The sequence below is a fragment of the Cryptomeria japonica genome, chromosome 10, assembly GCF_030272615.1.
Source record: "Cryptomeria japonica chromosome 10, Sugi_1.0, whole genome shotgun sequence".
In the NCBI taxonomy this organism is placed as follows: domain Eukaryota; kingdom Viridiplantae; phylum Streptophyta; class Pinopsida; order Cupressales; family Cupressaceae; genus Cryptomeria; species Cryptomeria japonica.
In genome coordinates, this window is record NC_081414.1 from 294,173,439 (window position 1) to 294,194,891 (window position 21,453).

Here is a 21,453-nt window from a genome sequence, read left to right on the forward strand (position 1 = left end):
TATTTTTCATCTTTATTCGCACAACTTCTTGCTTGAGCACATTTTCTATGATCATGTGCACAAAGCTTCAAGGAAGGGCGTAAATTGACCATGCATTCACACAACGGGCACGAATTAAGGGGGTATTTGCACAAATTGATCGTTATTTTTCATCCTTGCTTGCATAATTCATTCATTCAAACATCCACATTGATGATGCCTTTTCTCAAAGCCTCTCTTGCTTGGGCACATTTTTTGCTTCATTTGCACAAATTTGTTGCTCAAGGCATGGTCCTTGGCTTGAGCTAAATCTTAACAGCCAAAATTTGTCTTCGCACCCAAATTCTTCAATCTTGATCCCTTACTAGCATTGCCTTATATTGTCTTATGATTCTTGCCTCTCTAGAATGTGTGCACTGTTAGGGTCCATTTGCACAAATTGCTCTTGGTGAGCAAGTTAGCGTCAAGACCATGACTTAAGCAAAATTTTGACTCACTCAATTTTTCTTCTTCAAACTTCCATAGGTCCATTGCCTTCATTATTTGCTATTTGGATGTATTTCATCATTGGAAGGTAATTTCGTAAGCTTGAGATCACACTTCCTAAGGCACAACATCTAGCCTAGTTTGCACAAAATATCAAATGTCATGCTCACCTAGACAATCTTGCTCGTTAAGCTTTCAATGATTGTTGGGTTACTTGATCTCATCTAGACACATTGACTATGACAAATCATGGTAACTTAACCTATGTCCTTGCAACTTGACAACTTCTTGCGACCTAACCTCAACTGCTCATCCTGGACTGATAGAACCAACCTCTAATCATAAGTAAAGGTTAACAACTAAGAGACCATTGCCAAGCAAAACACTAAAGCAAAGAAAAAAGTGGGGGGGTCCCCATTTGCGAAGGGGTGATGTGTGAAAACATCACAACATCTAGCACCACCTTGAATAAATGTTCCTGAACATTTCAAAGATAGGGACTCAATCCATACCTAGAACCTTCAGAAAATTCAACCCAACCTATTGAGAGACTAGGAAACATATTCAAAATGGAAGAAGAATCCCAAACCCGATCAAGGTACTTAGTCTTCGATTACCCACGTGGGTGTAAATGTACTCATTCCAACTCATAAGAACATTATGACCACTTAGAATCCATCGTGACTAGCTACATGAGTTATCCATACTTCATAAGCATCTTGGATAGAGCCTCGTTGCTAGTGAGCGTCCATAGCCCCAACGAAGATATCGTTGTAATCTCACGAATATTGCTACATTGCCAATTGAGTGTCCATGGCCCCAATGGAGTTACCTACATGTCCTCAAAGCCAAACACTTTGATATTTCATTTTCATTCATTTTTCTACTCTCTTTTCTTGATTTCTTTTCTTTTCTTTCTCATTTTCTCTTTCTTTTGATAATGCTTTCTTTTTTACATATTTTGCACAATTTGGCTCATAAGCAATTAAGCTTACATGGATTTGAGAATTACAGTGGCACTAAAGCAAGATTTTAGATTTTTTACTAGCCACAATTTCACCTAAGAAACCACAATGACTTAGAGAAATTCATTAAATGTGTAAAATATAGTAATTGAAAGATGTTTGTATCAAGACACAATAAGTGATCCCCTTCCAAGTCAAATACGATTCCTAACCAAATGATAAAGTTAGAGAGGAACAACCTCAAATTCAAAAGCACTTCATAAATAGATATCTAGGAATTGGACCAAACATAAGATCCAAAATGTGCCAGTGCATGAGAAAACAACACAAATGCCTTTCTCACAAATTAAGGCTCCCACTTAGGACACCTAAACTAAGCAAACCGACTAACTAAAGAAATCTAAAACTAAAACAAAGCAAAATAAACCAAACTAAGCTACTCGAGCCACCCAAGAATCATGAGTCAAATAACTCAAGGCAAACTAAGAACCTCCACGACAAAACTAAACTAAAGCAAATCACGCATGAAAGGAAAACCTACTCTAAGCTATATACAAGACTCCTAGAGCGAATAAGACTCAAAGAAGCAACATATGTACATGAATTTAAATGATTCCTCAAATTATGCAACAGGAGCATGACAACAGTGATAGTTCAGAGATGTGCAAATTCATCTTTAAATACAAAGAGGCGGGCTCTCACAATGCAATTCTCATTTTCAATCAATTCCTCACGCAAGATTATCAATTGGGGCAATTCATCAAGTCCATGGTCAATCCAAATCCAAGTTGTTTTCCCGAAACCCTCATAGTCAAAATCATAATGACTTTCAAAGCCAAGATTAAGGAAAGAGACAACTTGATGTGTTTCGTGTTCAAATGGAGATTCCTACATGCTCTCCACCAAAGCATCGTAGGAAGAGAGATTATCAGTTGCTTCAAGAGGTCGCCATTGGCGATGTACCATTCCATGGGCATCCACAACATGTTGATTCTCACTGGCAAGTTCTTCTTGAAATAAACTTAGCGCCCCTTCAAATAGCTCAACATTCTTTGCTTTCATAGTGAGATCTTGCATAAGCCACACATTCTTGTGGAATTCCATGAGCATATCTTCAAAAATTAGAGTCTCCTTAATAGGTTGAGCTTCAAAAAAATTCTCTAGTTGATCAAATACAATCTCTGGTGGTATTTCATCCTCAAGCAATATCTTTGGAGGTCGAAGTTGATGACAAATTATATCACTCGCCACAACTTGTTTGTCTTGAAATTTTTTTAGTAGTGATTCCATTTGTACTTCTTCCACGAGATCTTTCAATGCCCCTTCGAATAGTCCTTCAAATTGCTCTTCATATTTGGGCTCACTTGTGATAACTTGTAATTCCTCATTCATTGTGTCCATTTGTTTGTCTTCCTCTCCAAGGACACTTAAAATTTCTTGCAATTCATTCTCAAGGATCTCCCTTTGTAGCGAGAATGAATATTCATAAAGGAACTCCTCTTTTTGCTTGATTGTTGTATCAACACTATGATCATCACTTGTCACTACTTCTTTAGCTTGAGTATTCTCTACATCACCACATCCTTCCTTGGGCATCAAGTACACAAATTTGTTCCCCACAATAGCAGATTGAGTATCAAGCTTAATAGTATTATCTTCATTCATTGTGTCCATTTGTTTGTCTTCCTCTCCAAGGACACTTAAAATTTCTTACAATTCATTCTCAAGGATCTCCCTTTGTAGCGAGAATGAATATTCATAAAGGAACTCCTCTTTTTGCTTGATTGTTGTATCAACACTATGATCATCACTTGTCACTACTTCTTTAGCTTGAGTATTCTCTACATCACCACATCCTTCCTTGGGCATCAAGTACACAAATTTGTTCCCCACAATAGCAGATTGAGTATCAAGCTTAATAGTATTATCTTCATTGTTGGATGATGTGGAATCACTTCCTTCTTTACATTTCAAGCTGATTTGTTGTAGGCATGTAGTCCACAACCTGTCTAAGGTGTACAAATTTGAAGATTCTTCTAACCTCAACTGTGCCTTAGCTTGGTGAATAACTTCCTTGCATGATGCACATGTCAATTTTGAGTGACTTATGTTGTGAATCCTACACCAACATAGGAGAAAAATGTCTTCTATGCACAAGTCCTTCTCAATACTTAACCCTTCCTTGATCATCTCTTTGAACTTCATGAAGAACTCATTTTCACTAATTGGAGGCCTAGGTTCTTCTTTTGAGAGTACAACAAGCTCGTACCTTTGAGAAAGAAATTTCCCCTCTAAATCAATCCTTGACAAAAATGTTAAACAATACATCTCAGTGTGTCCACCTGTGTTATGTATTCTACAACTATTCCTTGATGCAAATTTGGACAATCTTAGTGGGTGCACTTGTTCATTCAGATTCCACCAAAACTTGAGAATATCAACTTGTTGGTCTTCACAAAACTATTGCCACTCTATTGAGAAATCTTTCTTCTTCTTCTTTTTTTTCTTCAAATTTTCAATTTTTTTTCTTTTTTTTTTTTTTTTTGGGGGGGGGGGTGGGGGTGGTGACTTTTCTCCTCTTCTTCTTTTTTTGACTTAAAAGAGATCTAGCATATCTCAAATGTCACTTGAAAGTTCAACCAGTTCCAACAACGAAAGTTTTTTGAACATGAAGTGCCTCTTTCCTTCGCAAGTCCAATTGACAACCTGATGTTTTTTCTTTCCTCTTGTGATGACTCGTCAAGCGTTGAGGATGACTCTCCACTGATCTTCCACTAGATTCACCTATTCAAGAGTTTGCATTCTTGGCCTCCTTCTAGCGCCAATTCTGCTGATGTGTTTTTATGACACTATCCAACACATAATAAAATACTAAGTATTCTATCTTCTCTTGAACAAAGACCTCTCAAATGTTGAACAATATGATCAAACGAGATGACTTCAAGGTTCTAATAGTCAAGTCTTGACTTTATACATGGATAGATTTAGTGATAGTGTTGTGATTTGTTGGAATCACAAGGGGGACTTACATTGATACTTGAATGTTTAAATGCTGCTGAAACATGAAGATTTACTTGACTTTAAAAAAAAGAGCAAAAGGATAAAGGATTGAAAAAGTTAATCTACTCCTAAGAATGTAAGAGACTATGAATGACTTAATGAAAATCAACCATGCTTTGTTTCGCCATGCAAGAAACAACTAAGCAAAGCTGGTGCGATCTTCTAAAGAGAGCAAAAATGATGTTCAAATTACTACCAACGGCATAGGCACAATCAATGTAATGCATATCTTCTGGACATATTTTCACAATAACATATATAGTACTTTCAACTTTCAATGCAAACATCTAAGAGAAGAAACAAAAATCAAATAGTTTTTATTTCCAATTATTAGACCTCTTCACTATCATGAGCCATAATACCATTACAAGTTTAAACTACCACACCCAAACCATTAAGAATCCAACTGAACAAGCAAATTAAATTGCTTCACCACTATTAACATTATCTGTTTCTAAGTTCATATTCACCTAAAAATAAACAATATGAAACTGTGCGCCTATTTTACTCTTTCTGTTTAACTCGTCAATATCCAAAGGAAAGATAACGAAGTGGTGCATCTCGTTTTTTTTTTAAAGAATAGCATATCATTGCTTAGCATTTGAATATATGCAACTGACAGTAACAAGAGTTGTCTCAAGATAAAACTAGGTTTTTAGCATTCGTAAAATGCTCTTACGTAATTTTTCTAAGTTTTCAATTACCCTTTTTCATGTATGCTTCTGATACAGTTATGTTTTGTTAGAATGTCTCATCAAAGCGCCACGAGGGTTGTGTAGACGTCAGTTTCTCCAGCTGAATCAAAATGCTTCTCACTTAAAAATATGCTTTAAGAAACCTATTACTCTCGTATCATATTGATCTCAGGGAGACACTGAGATGCTGCTTCCTTAAGTACGTATTTTCAGGTCAACTGGCATTATTATTTACATTACCACCCAGCTCATATGTATTACAAACAGTTTTAACCTGAACTCAAAACCATCAACACAGCCCAGCTTAATATAGCATCCAATGCCAAAGACTTTTAAAGTAAACGTGCATGAATATCAAAAGAGAAAAGTTACCAAGAATGCTTCTAAATTTAGCTGAACTAGAAAGTAGAATACCCAGAAATGAGAAGTGAGACCTAGGTCCCACCATGAGCACTTCATTTCTTTTTTCATTTTAACTCAGCTCACAAATATAATTCCCATTTCAATAATTCAAATAATTTGGCCACCAGAATAACACTAGTTACTTTTGAAAAGCAAATACATTTGTGGTTTGAAAGATATGCGATGACTGTAACAAAAAATGCAGCTCAGGGCATCTCTTATTAGTTATTTGTACACATACACCAAATCAGAAACCAAAAAGTTCTACACATTTGATCTTCGCATGTAATTAGTCATTGGTGTAACCAATGAAAAGCATTACTAAACTGCATTTCTAACAAAATGGAACGATAAATCTTTACACGGAAATTTCGTATTTAACCTTAAAACCACACTATTCCCAGTTTTCAATTCTACAAAAAATTATACAAATACATCTCACACGCTGCTATTAATAGGTAAAGGCACCACCTGATAGAAGAAATCTCCAAAATACCCAGGAGGTTCCTGAACAAATGTTGATATAATATCTCGCAGAGTTACAACACCCTCTAAATCGCCATGACTATTGACAACATATATCCTTTGTATCCTTGCATTATCCAACTTCAATATGACTTTTTCAATAGTGTCGGTCTTTTGGCATGTGATCACATCTTCCAAGAGAGGTGACGCCTCTTGCTTTAAACGGAGGTGAGATCTAACTGCTGTACAGAAGGCCTTTGCTGTGACAGATCTGTAATGTAACAAAGTAATCTCCTTAGTCCTAAATTAGGACAATTTTGACTGTAGGCGCAAGACACAAGCAGAAAATGATAAACATTTACAAGGCTAAGAAGACTGCAGCAACCATTTTACCTGAACTCTTCGTATATCTCAGGGGCCATCAGCAGAAACTGGATGTCCCTTAAACTTATGTTCCCAACAACTTTATTCCCTTCTTTCTCAATAATCGGAAGCCCTCCTACACGCTTTTCACTCATCAATTTGAATGCTTGGAGAACAGGTTGATCTTCAATCAACTTCATTTCATAGAAAAGAATGCACTAAATATTTAGAAGCACATCATTGTTGAATAATTCTGAATAGAAAATGATAGTACATACATTTGAATATACCTATTTCATAAATAAGAAACGGACCTCTTTAAAGAAACCGGAGAAGTCAATACAAATTATAACATAATATAAACTATATAAAAAATTTAAGGTTGAACTTTCTCCATTCTATTGAACACAAACATGAGAAATTGTACCATTGAACTTAACTGTGAGAAATTAATCTTGAAATATCAGAAAACATGGATGCAAGTAACAAAATAAGAAAGAGTAACAGATGAATGAAAAACAATGTTCTGTCTGAAATAATCCGTTAAAAAGATCAGAGAAGACATCTGTGCTCCATAATCAATTAAATTGTAAAAATTAAATAATATGTTTTCCCTAGTGTAGGAACTCTTGATAGCATCATAAGAATGGAAGAACTAATAGTAAATAAAGTTAAGTACAGCACTTAAACGTTAACAATCAAGCTTTAAGTCATTTAAGCTACTGTATTCTGGGCCAATCATCTAACCCATAACTTTCAAATTGGCGAGCGTCAGCTGAAAAACACAACTGTTTCAGGCATGCAAAGAATATGCATTGGAGATTTAACAAGGATCATCAATAGTTGGAAGAGGCAACGGAATCATTTGGGTGGTGGTGTGAGCTACGAATCACACCTACACCATTCGACAGATTTACTCTTCTCCTCTTTACTAAGGTGCATACAATTGCTCTGATCTTCATAGCATGGATACCACCATTTGGCTCATTTCAAAGAAGAGGCAAGTTGCATTTCTGGGGAATATAACAAATCTCCATTGGAAGAAAGTCTTCAAGACAAAAACAGCGACCATGCTACACACTCAAATTAGTGCTAAAAAATAAGTTCATGTCTATAGACCATGGGTACAAAGTCATCATGGACATGGCACCAATTCTAGTTGGGGTGCTTTTGGACGTGGCTGAATCCATGGACTTGGGTAGGGCAAAGGCCACGATTCTGATTCATAACTGGTGGCAACAGGTTTGAAGATGGTCTTAGAAAAAGAGATTTTGGAATTGGATTTCCGGTTTCCCTCAAATGGATCGGGTTATGCAAATTAATGATGTGGTGGTCATGGCCCCCTAGACTCCTTTCATCCTAGCATTGGGGCCCTCTGAGGTGGACTGAAGACATGCAGGCCCAGGCATAATTTTCCTGAAATGTGTCATTGTCATGACCCCCACCATGGAGAACAACATATCTTTTGCATTACTGGAGAAGGAAGGAGAGGATGAAGCGAGAAATGAATAAGGTGGTAAAGACTAAAGATGATTGGTTGGCATGGCCATGTTGTTTTAATGAGCCATCCCTATTAACTGTGATGCTCTGCAAAAAGGATTAGAAAATCTGTTTGATGGCAACACACACAAGAGCACAAGAAACAAACGTTAGTGTTAGCAACAAAAGATTATCCTAAACAGGCATATCAAGAGAGATATTAAGCATGAAATAGAAAGCATATAAACATAGAATGAAATAGCTAATCAAGATGCTCATAGTTGCTCCTCCCTTGTTCCTCTCCTCTCCAAGTCCCAAATGAGTGTAGCTCTCAGCTTTTAGCACTAGCCATGGATGCCATACGGAGATTCAAGATGGTTGAATATGATAAGCAAATACTATGCAAGAGTAGATAGTGATGCTATGAAAAAGCTCTATGCTAATGCCAGTATAACAACAATACTCTAAAATGCTTCCTCTTTTGCTTGAGGAGAAGGATTCTATTTATAGAAGAAATGGGGAAATGAAGGGTTAAGATTGAGCAATCTTAACAAGGGTTATGATTGAAAGTTGGGGATCCATGTGCACAATTGGCACCAATAAAATGGTGACAAGTGTCAACATAGGATTGGCTTGAGAGAAGAGGTTGGAGGCATTAAAGGCCTGAGAAGACCTCATGGTTATCTAGAAGGTAAGGGTCAAGTCTAAATTAGGATTACCCACTGGATTAGGAGTTAATGCAAGGATAAACCTTTGTGCAAATGATTAAGAGATAATCATGGTCAAAGCATTAAAGGCTTGATGAGACCCTTGGGTTGGGTAGAGGTTGAGTCAAAACAAATGTTTTAACCATGTGGGAGGGTTTGAGGTAACCATTAATGGTTATTGGAGACTTTTGGGATTAAGTGGTTGAAGGTTGAAAGCCTTCAATGGTTATCAAAGACTTTGAGCCATTTAGTGGTTGAAGGTTGGAAGCTTTCAAAGGTTATCCAAGACTTTTAGGCTTTGAGAAGTGACTCCATTTTGCTTAGGAATGTGACAATAATTAGGGGATGGATTAAGCTAATTAGGAAGGGGTTAGAAGAATCTAGAAGGGGATTAGATTTTGCAAGTGGATTTGGTGGGTGAGGGAAAATAGGATTTTATTAAAATAAAAATTCATTTATTTCAATAAATGTGTGCAAGTTGTATTTGGATAAATATTCAAATAAATATTAATTTATTTAAATGAGAAAAAGGAAGATAAAGCATTAAAATGCTTGAAGACTTTGAGGGGAACCATTAAAGGCTTGAAGACTTTAAGGAAAACCATTAAAGTCTTAAGAAGACTATAGAAGGAAGCCATCAAGTTTGAAGACTTTAAAGCCATCAAGTTTGAATACTTTAAGGGAAACCATTAAAGGTTTCAAGTGGGTGAGGATAAATAGGATTTTAAATAAATAATTTATTTAAAATAGTTGTGCAACTTGCTTTTGTAGGAAAATACAAGTGGGTGGAGGATAAAGGTGATTTAAATAAATTATTTATTTAAAATAATCGTGCAACTTGTATTTGTAGGAAAATGCAAGTGGGTGGAGGATAAAGGTGATTTTAAATAAATGATTTATTTATTTAAATGTGAGGTGGGATTTTGGGGGTTTTAAATAAATATTAATTTATTTAAATGTGAGAGAAGATTTAATTAAATAAATATGATTTATTTATTTAATTAATGGTCTGAATTTGGTTAAGTGAATTAAATCAAATAAATTGAATAATTTATTTAATTAATAGGAGAATAGGGTTAAGATGAATTAATTAAATATTAATTTAATTAATTATTAATTGATGGTTAAATAATCAAATAAATACTAAGTATTCATTTAATTAAGTGGACAGATTTATGTGACTACAAACTGTTTAATTTTGTATTATCTCAAGGGTAGTTTCTTTCAATAGTTAAATAGGATAACCTGCTCTATCCGGCCTGCTCTAGTAACAGAAAATTTTGCATTATCCTCACGTGGGGCTTTTGTAATGATAATCTAATGACCTCAAAAGAAGCAGCACGTGTACTGTTGTATAGTTTTTCATTGTAATGTGATCTAGGATTTAATATGTTTTCCTTTGCGAGCTACAAGTAATTGTGGCTAACTCAACTCATTTTACCCATCAACTTTAAGGGGCTGCTTTAACCTTTGACATATTTAGCATCAATCTTCTTGTGATAATGAGGCATTTATATCTGTAATGGCAGGCCATAGTTGACACTGGTGCTAATGTTCAACCAAATCTAGCAGGTCACAAGATTAAAAAATGAAAATTTGTAAGACACTTGCACTAAAACAAATAAGCATACTTTTGTTTCTATGTTTCTAATTTTTATTTCACGTGAATATAAAATTATTGGGCCTCTTCTTTTCACTTGCTTTAAGCCATTTTTAATTTAAAATTTTAAATAGTATTTTTTTAATATAATTTTTATTGGTCGTGCCCCACCATCCCAAAAATCTAGAAAAAATTTCACCGTCCACAAATTGCTGTTCCCACACCCCCCATCTCAGAAGCTTGGAGAAACTCTGTCAGAACACCAATTGAAAAACCTTTTAATTGAGTGGAATTTCATAAACAATTAACAATTTTCCCAGATTAGAAAAATGGGGGAAAAAATAAAAAAGGCAGCAAGGCCCATTTTGCCTAATTTAGAAATGAGGATGAAATGTGTTTCTAGATTTCCTATTATCTTCAACTACATCCATTACGTACTTGATATCAAGCTATGAATTTAAATAAAAGCACCTTGAAACACATGCTGTACAGTTCCACTTCCAGACAGATATATAGCCCTTTTGTTTTTTAAGTGTAATTTCAAATTTGTGTTTTGAGCCTTTGACCAGTCACAAAGTTTGGGTCTGCCAAGTGGACGACAAAACACAAATTACACTTACAATTATAGCTATAATTCATGAACCAATTAGAAAACGAGGTACATACCTATGTATTGCAAAAAATCATTGACATACAATAGTTTGAGTAGGACAAAAATAAAAAGATTCAAATTCCCAAAGCTAGAAGACACATTCAAAAGAGACACCTTCCATCATACTACTTGAATATTACAAGTCCATGTGAGACACATTTTATTTGGAATTCGCATATGTGAAAAATGTTAGCCACAAAATCATTTGGAGTACAGAAACATGATAGAAGGGTGCTAACTGATGAATTTTTTAAATGTTTCTTATAAAGTTATCACTATGGTGCTAGACCACGCACTGGAAGAGGTTTGCTAACAGAATTGAAAGGGATGTAATGGCAGGAGTTTTGACCTGTCCGTTGCTTAATGTCCATTCTAACATCGGTCAGATCTCTCTCCCAAACTCATGTAGCAATTGATACCAAGTAATTTGGAGTGTGTTTTGAGCAGCTTCAGCTGCACTGATCAATTACAGAAGATTGATTTCTGGGATTCTAATTTTGTTCCAAGTTGGATTAACCCTATCTGGAAGTCATTTTTAGATGGTAATATACCATAATACCTTGCTTTTGGAAATGTATCCGCCTACAAAATATTGAAAGCAGGTGCTTGCCAAAATTTAAAACAAAATCTAAAAACTGTATAATGGGAAATTTTCAGTGGCAGGTGAACTCACTTCTCTGTCACCAATCTCAAAGCTAGTTATCAATTATTTTTCTTTCTTTTTCCCTGGTGATTTGTGTTATCAGAAGTTAAAAGTAAAATTCCGGTTTCACATATGTAATTAGATAGAAAGCAACACGAGGGCTCGATGATGTGAGCTCAAAACTTAAAAGGCCTTGTTGTTGCAAACAAATGGATTCTTAGGAACATATCCAAAGATGCTGTTTGCCAGGTTCTAATCAGGCATTGGGTGCTAGCAGTAAAGAATGTCTTTGATGTTTGGGTTCCCTTCTCTCTTATGGATGTCACTTGCAATGCTATAGATTATTTGAAGGCTCAATAGTTGTTTGCTTCTCATCTCAGATGGAAGGTTCGGGGATTCAAATATGGTTAGGAATTATTGAAAATAGCAGCTGATGCATTTGAATGGGCATTAGCCTTGTTATGTCCCCTTTGAAATTTAAAGGCAGGTTCTTTCCCAAGAAAAACTCTGCAAACAGCATGAGCTGTGGGACTTTGAACAAAAAGATTAATTCTCTCAGAGGACAGTTTCTGAGAGTTTCTATCAGCCAGGAAAACATGCCAGCTTTTTTTAAGCTTGTCCGGCACCTACAGGTATGATATTATAATGAATATTGTTTGATAGAGATACCTGCTGGGAAATTTATTCTTAGTGTTCACATAAGTTAATAATGTGAGTTGTTAACACAACTGACAAAGCTATTATAGATGTAAAAATAATTATTTAATGAGTGTTTGTTTGTTTGTACGTTTGGGTTGTTGAAACTTGAAACAACTCAACATATTAAGGAGTTGTTATAGGAGGTTTCCTATAATAAGATATGTGAAACCTATAAATATGTAAAATGTTATTGAACAGAATGAAGAAAATAGAAGCATAATATAATTATGTCCGCAAAAAAAAATTATTCAGCTTCTATTATTAATTTATTCCTGCCCATTTTTCTCTCAATGTCGAGTCTTGAGTTAGTTATATTGGACAAAGTTAGAATATAAGTATTTATCCCACGTGTGGGGAACGGGTAGTTATAGGCAGTTAACTCTTATTGTGGTGTTTAGGTAAAAGAGAATAATATGTGGAGAGTATTGTATGTGTTGGGATGTCAACATGGAGATAAATTGTGGAGTGGATTTTTCCTTAAGGAGCATTATAGTGTAACCCTACCTTAAGGGTTTGATCTCTATTATATTCAGTATATTATTGATATATGCTGCATATTTCCAATATTACATGTGATGTTCTTAAAAAGCCTAATCAATATTTTGTGATAAAAAATAAAATTAAGAAAGCTGTCCAAAAAGTGGAATCTGGTCGGAGAGGCCTTGTTTGGAGTCTAGACTCTAGACCAACCATAAACCTTTATTGTGACTCAAATGTTCTCTACAAGTATCTCAAACCAAAGCACATCATGATAGATAATTTAAATTCCAAATGATGGGTCAAGAATGATTAGGTACACTGGATTAGGAGGATCAACACTACATGGTATACACCCTAAGCTTTTAAAGTTAGAATTCTTGGAAGGAAAAGCACTTGTTACAGGCTCTCTATCCTAGCAATCATAGCTAGGACAAGTCTTTCAGATGGATGGTTGTTTAACACAAGTGATAGAACATAAGCATAAGTTCTGGGACCGTAAGTTTGATGGTATGATGAAAGAATAAGTATCTGGTAGATTATTGAGAGGGGGGGGGGGTTGAATTAGTAAACTGAAAAACTGATAATAACTTTCCAATCTCAAACTCAATCACACAAAGTAAACTTTCATTGTCAAGATCAATACTCATAAGAATACTCAACATCAACCGGTTAACTGTTATAACTTAACAATAAACAACTTCAATCTTGTAAACATCAAAATGCTTAATCATATATCAACATATTCCATCTCTCAATGCTTCTAGTTATCATGCCTTATCAGAATAGTTAAGTAGTCAATCAAATCAACAAATAAGATCATAACCACAAAAACATTCACCACATGACACAAATGTTTAATCATATATCAACATATTCCATCTCTCAATGCTTCCAGTTATCATGCCTTATCAGAATAGTTAAGTAGTCAATTAAATCAACAAATAAGATCATAACCACAAAAACATTCACCACATGACACAAATGTTTATACGTGGAAACCCCAAATAGGTAAAAACCACGGTGAGATGAGAATCACAAGATAGCTATCTAAACTCTTCTGAAGTTCGCCCTGTTAGGAGCCAAGCTTGTTAAAGTTTTTACAATAAGTCATGTTAAGAACTGATCCTGTTAGGAATCACCCGGCTAAGGGATTTACAAAATGCCTTGATGAAAAGCAAATACCCTATTAGGAGTAACCTCGGTAGAGGATTTGAGAATCCAAGCTAATGGACCACCTTGTTAGAGCTTACCCGGTTAAGGAATTTCAGTTCTACTGTAATTGTTAGAAAACAACAGGTTTGTTTGATCTGTCTGAATAGCACTACATTTGCTTGATCAGATCCTTTTAAGCTTCAATCTGCCTTTACACAAACTGCAGATCCATTCTCCGATTAGGCAACCACACACTCAACTGATTTCTGCCAACTTTGCCAACAACTTTACAAACAACTTCATCGACCTTAAATACAAATCAATTAAGTCAGCAACACAACAAAAACCTAATTCTCTCATAGAGATTACAAACAAATCGGTTCAAGTGGGACCATTGGATTTACATAGCAATCTATACACATTCTTCAAGAAAATTCCAACCGCTTCATCAGACTTTGTAACTCATCACATGCTATGCATTAAATGCAATCCACTTTGCTCATTCCCTAGACAATCAAACAAACGCGCCAAAACAATCTGAACTTTCCTCATACAATGATCACACATGTCACTATCATTAGTGCTCATCATTAGATCTTAAACCAACAAACTTGATCGGTTAGGGTTTAACAAAAACAATTGGTAGGGTTTACCGGTTACATTGCATAGAAGGGTTTAACCTTATACACCGGTTTACCGGTTCAACTCACAAACTTACATGCCAGTTTACAACATCTTCCTCAAAGCTCTTCCTACCGGTTACAAGACAATATCAATAACAACAACAATATCAGCAATATCATAAATACCATCATCGGTTCAATTGATATCAATGACAACATAACATATCATTAATGCAATCTTCATGCAAATGCCAACAAAGTTTACCAGTCAATTGTGACTTAATGTAATTAATGGTTCTTGGGCATGTTTTGTTGCCATGTTCATTAGAAATGCCTAGTTCGATTGACAGCCAATGAAGGATCATTGTCTGCCATCTACCTTTCTCCTATTTTTTATTTATTGTGTAAAGCTATTAATAAGGATTCTAGAAGAGAATTTTCTATTATGGATTTCCACATATTTTAAATGGCCTATGTACTAAAGCACAAACTAAGATTCTTATTGATTGGAATTTATTCGGGATTTGAAATGTGCAACACAATTGCATATGCTTGGGTAGTGTTGTGACGTATTCACACATCGCCCCATTGCAAATGGGGACCCCTGCTTTTTGCTTTCTAGGGTTTGTTTTCTAGGTCTTTTAGAGTTTTGTCTGTTAGCCTTTGCAGGATGAGTGTTGTCGAGGGGATCGTTGAATTGCAAGCTTTGCTTGAGCTAGGGTGAGTCCACAGGGCCCCAGAATTAGGGTTTCTTTGAGAGTCTTCCTTAGGGCCTGGTTTTGCTCTTGTTGCTAATTGTGTCTTGCTTTGTGAGTGGGTATCATTCTTGAAGGTCCGAGCTAGGTCAAGTTGGTGAGTGATGAAGTCTGGAATGTCATCCTGATCTTCAAATGCCCTGAAATTTGGCTAAGTCTGGAATGTCCTGATCCTAAAATTTGGCTAAGTCTGGAATGTCCTGATCCTGAAATTTGGCTAAAGTCTGGAATGTCCTGATCCTGAAATTTGACTAAGTCTGGAAAACTGAAGAATCCTCCAAAAACTAGATTTTGCAATATAACTCCTAGAGGTCCGAAACCACTCTTAAACATCCTGAAAGTATATATGGAATATAACTTAAAGTATACTTAAATGTTATATTCCATAAAATGATCTTGACGGAGAGTCCAAAATGTCAAATTTCGCTCCTGACCCTTCCAAAGGGTCCAAAGCGAATTTCGCTCCTGACCCTTCCAAAGGGTCCAGAGCGAAATTCATCATAAACTTCATTTGCTACCTTGTTTGACCTTGAAACCTTCTTCCTCAGGTGGAAAATGATCTAAGTTTGCTTCTTGAAGTGGTTTCAAGTTTGAAAAGTGAGTAATCTAGCCTAGAATGAGATTTTCGCTCCTGACCCTTCCAAAGGGTCCAGAGCAAAAATCCTCCTAAGGCTCATTTCCTCCCTAGTTTGACCAAATTTTGAGTAGCAAGGCATCTAAAGGGAAGCGTGGACATGTTTGGACTTTGGAAATGTTTGAAAGCCTTGAAAAGATGAAGGATTCTAGCCAAGAAGGTGAATTTCGCTCCTGACCCTTCCAAAGGGTCCAAAGTGAAATTCCTTGCAAACCTATTCTTTTGACCTTGTTTTGGCTTAAGACCTTATCCCTTGGGTGAAGGATGATGTTTAGTTACCTCTTGAGGTGATTTTGAGTTGGAAAAAAGAAGAATCAAGCCCAAATCATGATTTTCGCTCCTGACCCTTCCAAAGGGTCCAGAGCGAAAATCCTCCTAGACCTCATTTCCTTCCCTATTTGACCAAATTGTGATGTCCAAAGCATGTTGAAAGGGGAAATGGACATGATCTTGCCTTTGAGAGTGTTTGGAAGTTGTGAAAATGAAGGATTTTAGCCTGGAAAGGAAATTTCGCTCCTGACCCTTCCAAAGGGTCCAGAGCAAAATTCCTTACAAGCCTATCTTTTTGACCTTTCTTGGGCTTAAAACCTTGTTCCTAGGGCGATGAAGGATGAAATTCTACCTTGCAAAGAAGTTTCAAGTTGAAAAAATAATGATTTTTGGTCGAGAATGAAAATTTTGCTCTTGACCCTTCCAAAGGGTCCAGAGCGAATTTTCTCAAAACCTCTTTTTGCTATCAAGTTTTGCTAGATCAAGTGTGGGATAAGGTAAAATCAAGAGGAAGTTGCCCCTAAGAGTGACTTTGAGTTGCTAGAAACCATGAAAGATGAAGGAATTGAGCCTAAAAATGATTTTCGCTCCTGACCCTTCCAAAGGGTCTAGAGCGAAAATCCTTAAAATCATCTTTTCTTCCAAATTTTGAGCAAAGCCAAGCTTGGACAAGCATGAGAGAGGTCATTTGGATTGCCTTAGAGTGGATTTTGGTCGCCAAGAATGCAAATTTTGAAGCCAAATGAGAATTTCGCTCCTGACCCTTCCAAAGGGTCCAGAGCGAAATTCTTAAGATCACCCTTTTTCCTTGCAAATCAAGTCAAGATTTTGGTTTTTATGACCTGGAGAGGAGTGAGGCAAGGTGTTCTAAGTCTTGGAGGTGATTTGAAGTTGAAAGGATGGTGAAATAGCCCTAAAACAAGATTTTCGCTCCTGGCCCTTCCAAAGGGTCCAGAGCGAAAATCCTAAAATCTACCTATTCCTTTCAAATTTAAGCTAAGCTATGCCTAGACCAAGGTAAAAGATGCCCTTGTGATTGCCCTTGAGTTGATGGTTGTCTCCAGAAATGATGATTTTAGGCCAGAGGAGTGTTGACGTGTATTTTGTACACAATCATACACAGAATAAAATACCTAAAGGCATCTTATCCTCTCTTGAGAAAATAGTCTCTAACTGCTGAAGATTCGCGTAAAGGATCAGTTAGGTGGACTCCAAGGTTCTTTTAGTGGGGTCTCCACGTGTGGACAAGCTCCAGTGGTATGATGTGATTTGCTGGAATCACAAGGGGACTTACATTGAACTTCCGATCTGCTTTGCTGGACACAGGCTCTTACTAACTTAGATTTGAAAAAATGAAAAAGGAAGGGCGAAGAGAGGATCTAATCCTAATACTAAGAATGTAGGAGCAATGACTTGACTTTTGATGAAACTCTAACTAGATCTTGTTTTGACATCAATGGAACATCTACACAAGACTAGTGCGATCTTCTAAGGGAGCTTTATGATGTTCAAATCATCACCGCAGGCATAGATACCATCCAAGTTGATGCATATCAATGAAGAGGCGACAAATTGAAATTGAGCTTAAGCTGAATGATTCCAGTTGACTACGCAAGGCAAGTCTGCAATCAACAAACTGCTAGTAGTATGGATGTACGAATTCCACCATTAATCAATCACATTCCCTCCATTCATTTAATCATCTACCATCTAAGATTGAAGACTCAACAAGAAACCATGCAAATTGCAAGAAAACGACATATTTCACCATTACTTCAATGAAAATGGAGTTTGTTTACAATCAATGGCAACAATTTCTTGCCTTGTCCTCCTATTCTACTCTAATTGCTATTCTATCAACTATATTCTAACTCTTCCAACTATTTACAACTCTCTCTAATCATCTAAAATTCCCCCTTACAAAATGAAATGCCTGGGCTTATATAGTGCCCACAATACAATTTGATGGCTTAGATCAATTCAAGATCAATGGCCAAGATTTTACAATGAAGACCCTAATTAGGGTTTGTTACAACCATTACATAACATTTAATGCTTGACCAATGATAAAATTGTATTCCTTGGACACATGTCCCTTTTAGAAAAATTGACCAATGGATAGCCAGGGTAGGTACATCGGAGTTTGTGCCACCTTCCATGAGTTAAGTACATTGAATCTGGACATGCTGAGATGGACTTCACTGATTGGAGAAATGATGACTAGGACGCCACCTCATTTGACACTTGGAACTTGGTGGATATTCATCTGATGTCGTTGAGAGGCTATCTTTAATTAACTCTTGTTCTAACTCCTTTTGTCCTTGATGTGCAGGATGACGATGTACCTCGCCTTGGAACGCTGGATTGAAAGAGGTCGCCCATGTCTTGGCTTGATCGTCCTGGCGAAGACCGTCCTTGATCCGGCTTGATTTTCCTTGAAGAGACCTCCATTTGATGCCTACACAACATTTCAAAATTAGTAACATGATTTTGCAATACATAACATAAATTAGAGAGCAATTTTTTAGGAAACTTAATGATAAGTCCTTTATTAATCATTTCCTAAAAAAGACTGAGCTAAGGCAAAACAAAATTTCAAAATTTCAAAACCTAAGCTATGACGATTAACAATCAAAATCAAAACAATAAATCCATATCGCCATACCTCACTAGAGAGCTAACTCTAGAATGCAAAATGAGGAATTTGCCTAGGCAAAAATCAAAATTCGATAGTCTTGATGTGATCTTCAAAAGAATGTTCCTCTTATCAACTTCGTCACCCTTCAAGTCTTGGACGTGATCTCCTCTTCAAGTTAGCAATTTCGCCATCTTTGATATGTCTTTGACGTCCTAGGCAACTTCGCTCAAATGGAAACTTCAAGTTCGCCTCTCCTTTGGATAATAGTTTCGCACCACCTTTGATTGAATTCGCTCCTCTTCTTGAATGATAATTTCGCCCTTCCTTTGTATGAAATTCGCTCCTCTTTTGCCTTCTCCAAGATATCGCACCACCTCTATTAGTAAACTCCAAATCGCACTTCTCCCTTGTCTTCCTTAATTCGCATGTAGAAGGATAAAATGATGATGTGAAAATGAAATCTTCCACTCTCCTTTTATAGCGCTCACACCTTAATTTGCTTAGGCCGACTTTGGAAAAATTAAGCAATTAAAACGATTTTTACATCAATAACAAGGCCGACCTCATAACCTTAGCGCTCCTTTTGTTTTTTTTTTAAATTAATAATTAATTATTAAATGCCTTTATTTTTAATTAATAAATTCGATTTTCTTACAAGGCAAAAATAATCAATTAATACCAAGCGCTAAATTTAAATGCCATTAATTAAATATCGATTTTCCTAGCATTTAAATAAATTCAAAAATGCGTTTGAGCGCCAAAATTTTAAAAAACATGGAAAATATGTACCTCATCGCTCTGGTCCCTTGGAGAGGGACAGGAGCGATTTTGCTCTTATGGGCCTCATTTCACTTCATCACCTTTGAAAATTATATTCAACGGATTCGCAATGCCTCCTTTCATTCATTCATGCCTTGAGATCGGTTGAAATTTGGCGAGAAAATCATCTACAACAAAAATCGCTCTGGTCCCTTCCTGAGGGACAGGAGCGAACTTAAGCATTTTGGTCCTTTGTTGACGTTTGATAATCTTCAATTTGTCTTCAACGGGTTCGATTGACCTCCTTTCTTGCCTTCGAACATAAAATTTGCTTGATCTTTGCCCAGATCGTACCTTATGAAGAACTTCGCTCTGGTCCTTCAGTGAGGGACAGGAGCGAATTTGACCCTCTAGGCAAAACTTCATCATTTCATTGTTTTTTGATCAAGTCTGGATGTTCTATCATGCTCATTTCGTCCTTCACCATGCCTTTGATGTCTCGATTCGTCCAAACAAGGTCAGAAATGGCTCAACTAAGCATTTTCGCTCTGGTCCCTTGGTGAGGGACACGAGCGATTCGCCTTGGTCCCTTGGAGAGGGACACGAGCGCATTTCGCTCTGGACCCTTGGAGAAGGACACGAGCGAAATTTGACTTTTCGCACTCTCAATCAGGACAATTTTAATGGACTATAACATTTAAGTATAAGTGACATTTCCTTCTATGTTTCTTCTTTCTTATACTTTAAGTTATATTCCATATATACTTTCAGGATGTTTGAGAGTGGTTTCAGACCTCCAGGAGTTATATTGCAAAATCTAGTTTTTGGAGGTTTTTTCAGTTTCCAGACTTAGTCAAATTTCAGGATCAGGACATTCCAGACTTAGCCAAATTTCAGGATCAGGACCTCACTCAAGCCGGACTTGCTACCCTATTGATCTCCCCGACAGCACTTCAAGTTATATTCATTTGATAAAATGTACCTCTTTGGACCTTCTCACATCGTCAAGACGTTAAAATCTTGCAAGGACAAAGCAAAATTGGATTTGTAGCTCCGGTCCTTCACTGAGGGACAGGAGCGATTTAGGCAATTAGCACTGTTATGGACGTCCCAAAAATCTTCAATTTATATTCAACGCATTTATCTCATGTTTTTCCTTGTTTTTGAACGTAAACTTGCCTTGACCTTTGTCTGGATTTTGCAAAATGAAGGAAATCGCTCTGGTCCCTGGGAGAGGGACGAGAGCTACAAGGTACCTCGCCCTGGTCCCTTGGAGAGGGACAGGAGCGATATGGTCAATATAGGTCATTCTCCTTCGTTTTTGCATATCAAATTATATTCATTTGGCAAAGTATCTTCCTTCGGACGTCCTCAAATCATTAAACTATCAAAATCTTGCAAGGACAAGATGAAATTTGAATTGTAGCTCCGGTCCTTCACTGAGGGACAGGAGCGATCTTTCCCCTGGAGGCATTTCTGTGCTCATGAAAATCTTCAATTTATATTCAATGGAAAGATCTCGCCTTTCTCCATCACTTCAAACGTAAAATTTGTCTGGACTCTGCAAGGATGATGAGATATTTGAAATTGAGCTCCCGTCCTTCACTGAGGGACAGGAGCGATTTTGCTCCTACAGGCCAAAATAACAAGATTTTTCACATTTTAACACTTCACAAGGCGAAAACAAATCATTTGAAATGCCTAGGATCAAAATTCAAAAAAGTCAAAATTTGGTCAAAAATATTCAATTGGACAAAAATTCACATTTCATCTTCAACACTTTTAGACAAATTTAAGCTCTGCATCAACATTCCAATTGAAAATTAGACCATTCTGGCGAATTCATTTCATTCAAAATTTGCATTCTAGAAAAGGAAACTCAAAAGCCCTCAAAAACGACTGGATTTTGGTCCGAAAAAACGGTAATTAGAACCCTAAGGCTTGACC

At 36.5% G+C, this 21,453-nt stretch overlaps 1 protein-coding gene across 3 annotated transcripts in view; it reads right to left on the minus strand.

Annotated features, from left to right (window-relative positions):
• Positions 1-5,777: 5,777 nt before the first annotated feature.
• Positions 5,778-21,453, minus strand: part of LOC131029350 (SNF1-related protein kinase regulatory subunit gamma-1) — a 47,176-nt gene continuing 31,500 nt past the window's right edge. For all 3 annotated transcript variants that reach the window (XM_057959810.2, XM_057959812.2, XM_057959811.2), the window contains 2 exons: positions 6,446-6,609; positions 5,778-6,323 (listed from right to left, as the gene is read on the minus strand). In XM_057959810.2, coding sequence (XP_057815793.1) covers positions 6,026-6,323; positions 6,446-6,609 — 462 coding nt within the window. In that variant the 3' untranslated portion in view covers positions 5,778-6,025. The remainder of the gene's footprint in view (positions 6,324-6,445; positions 6,610-21,453) is intronic.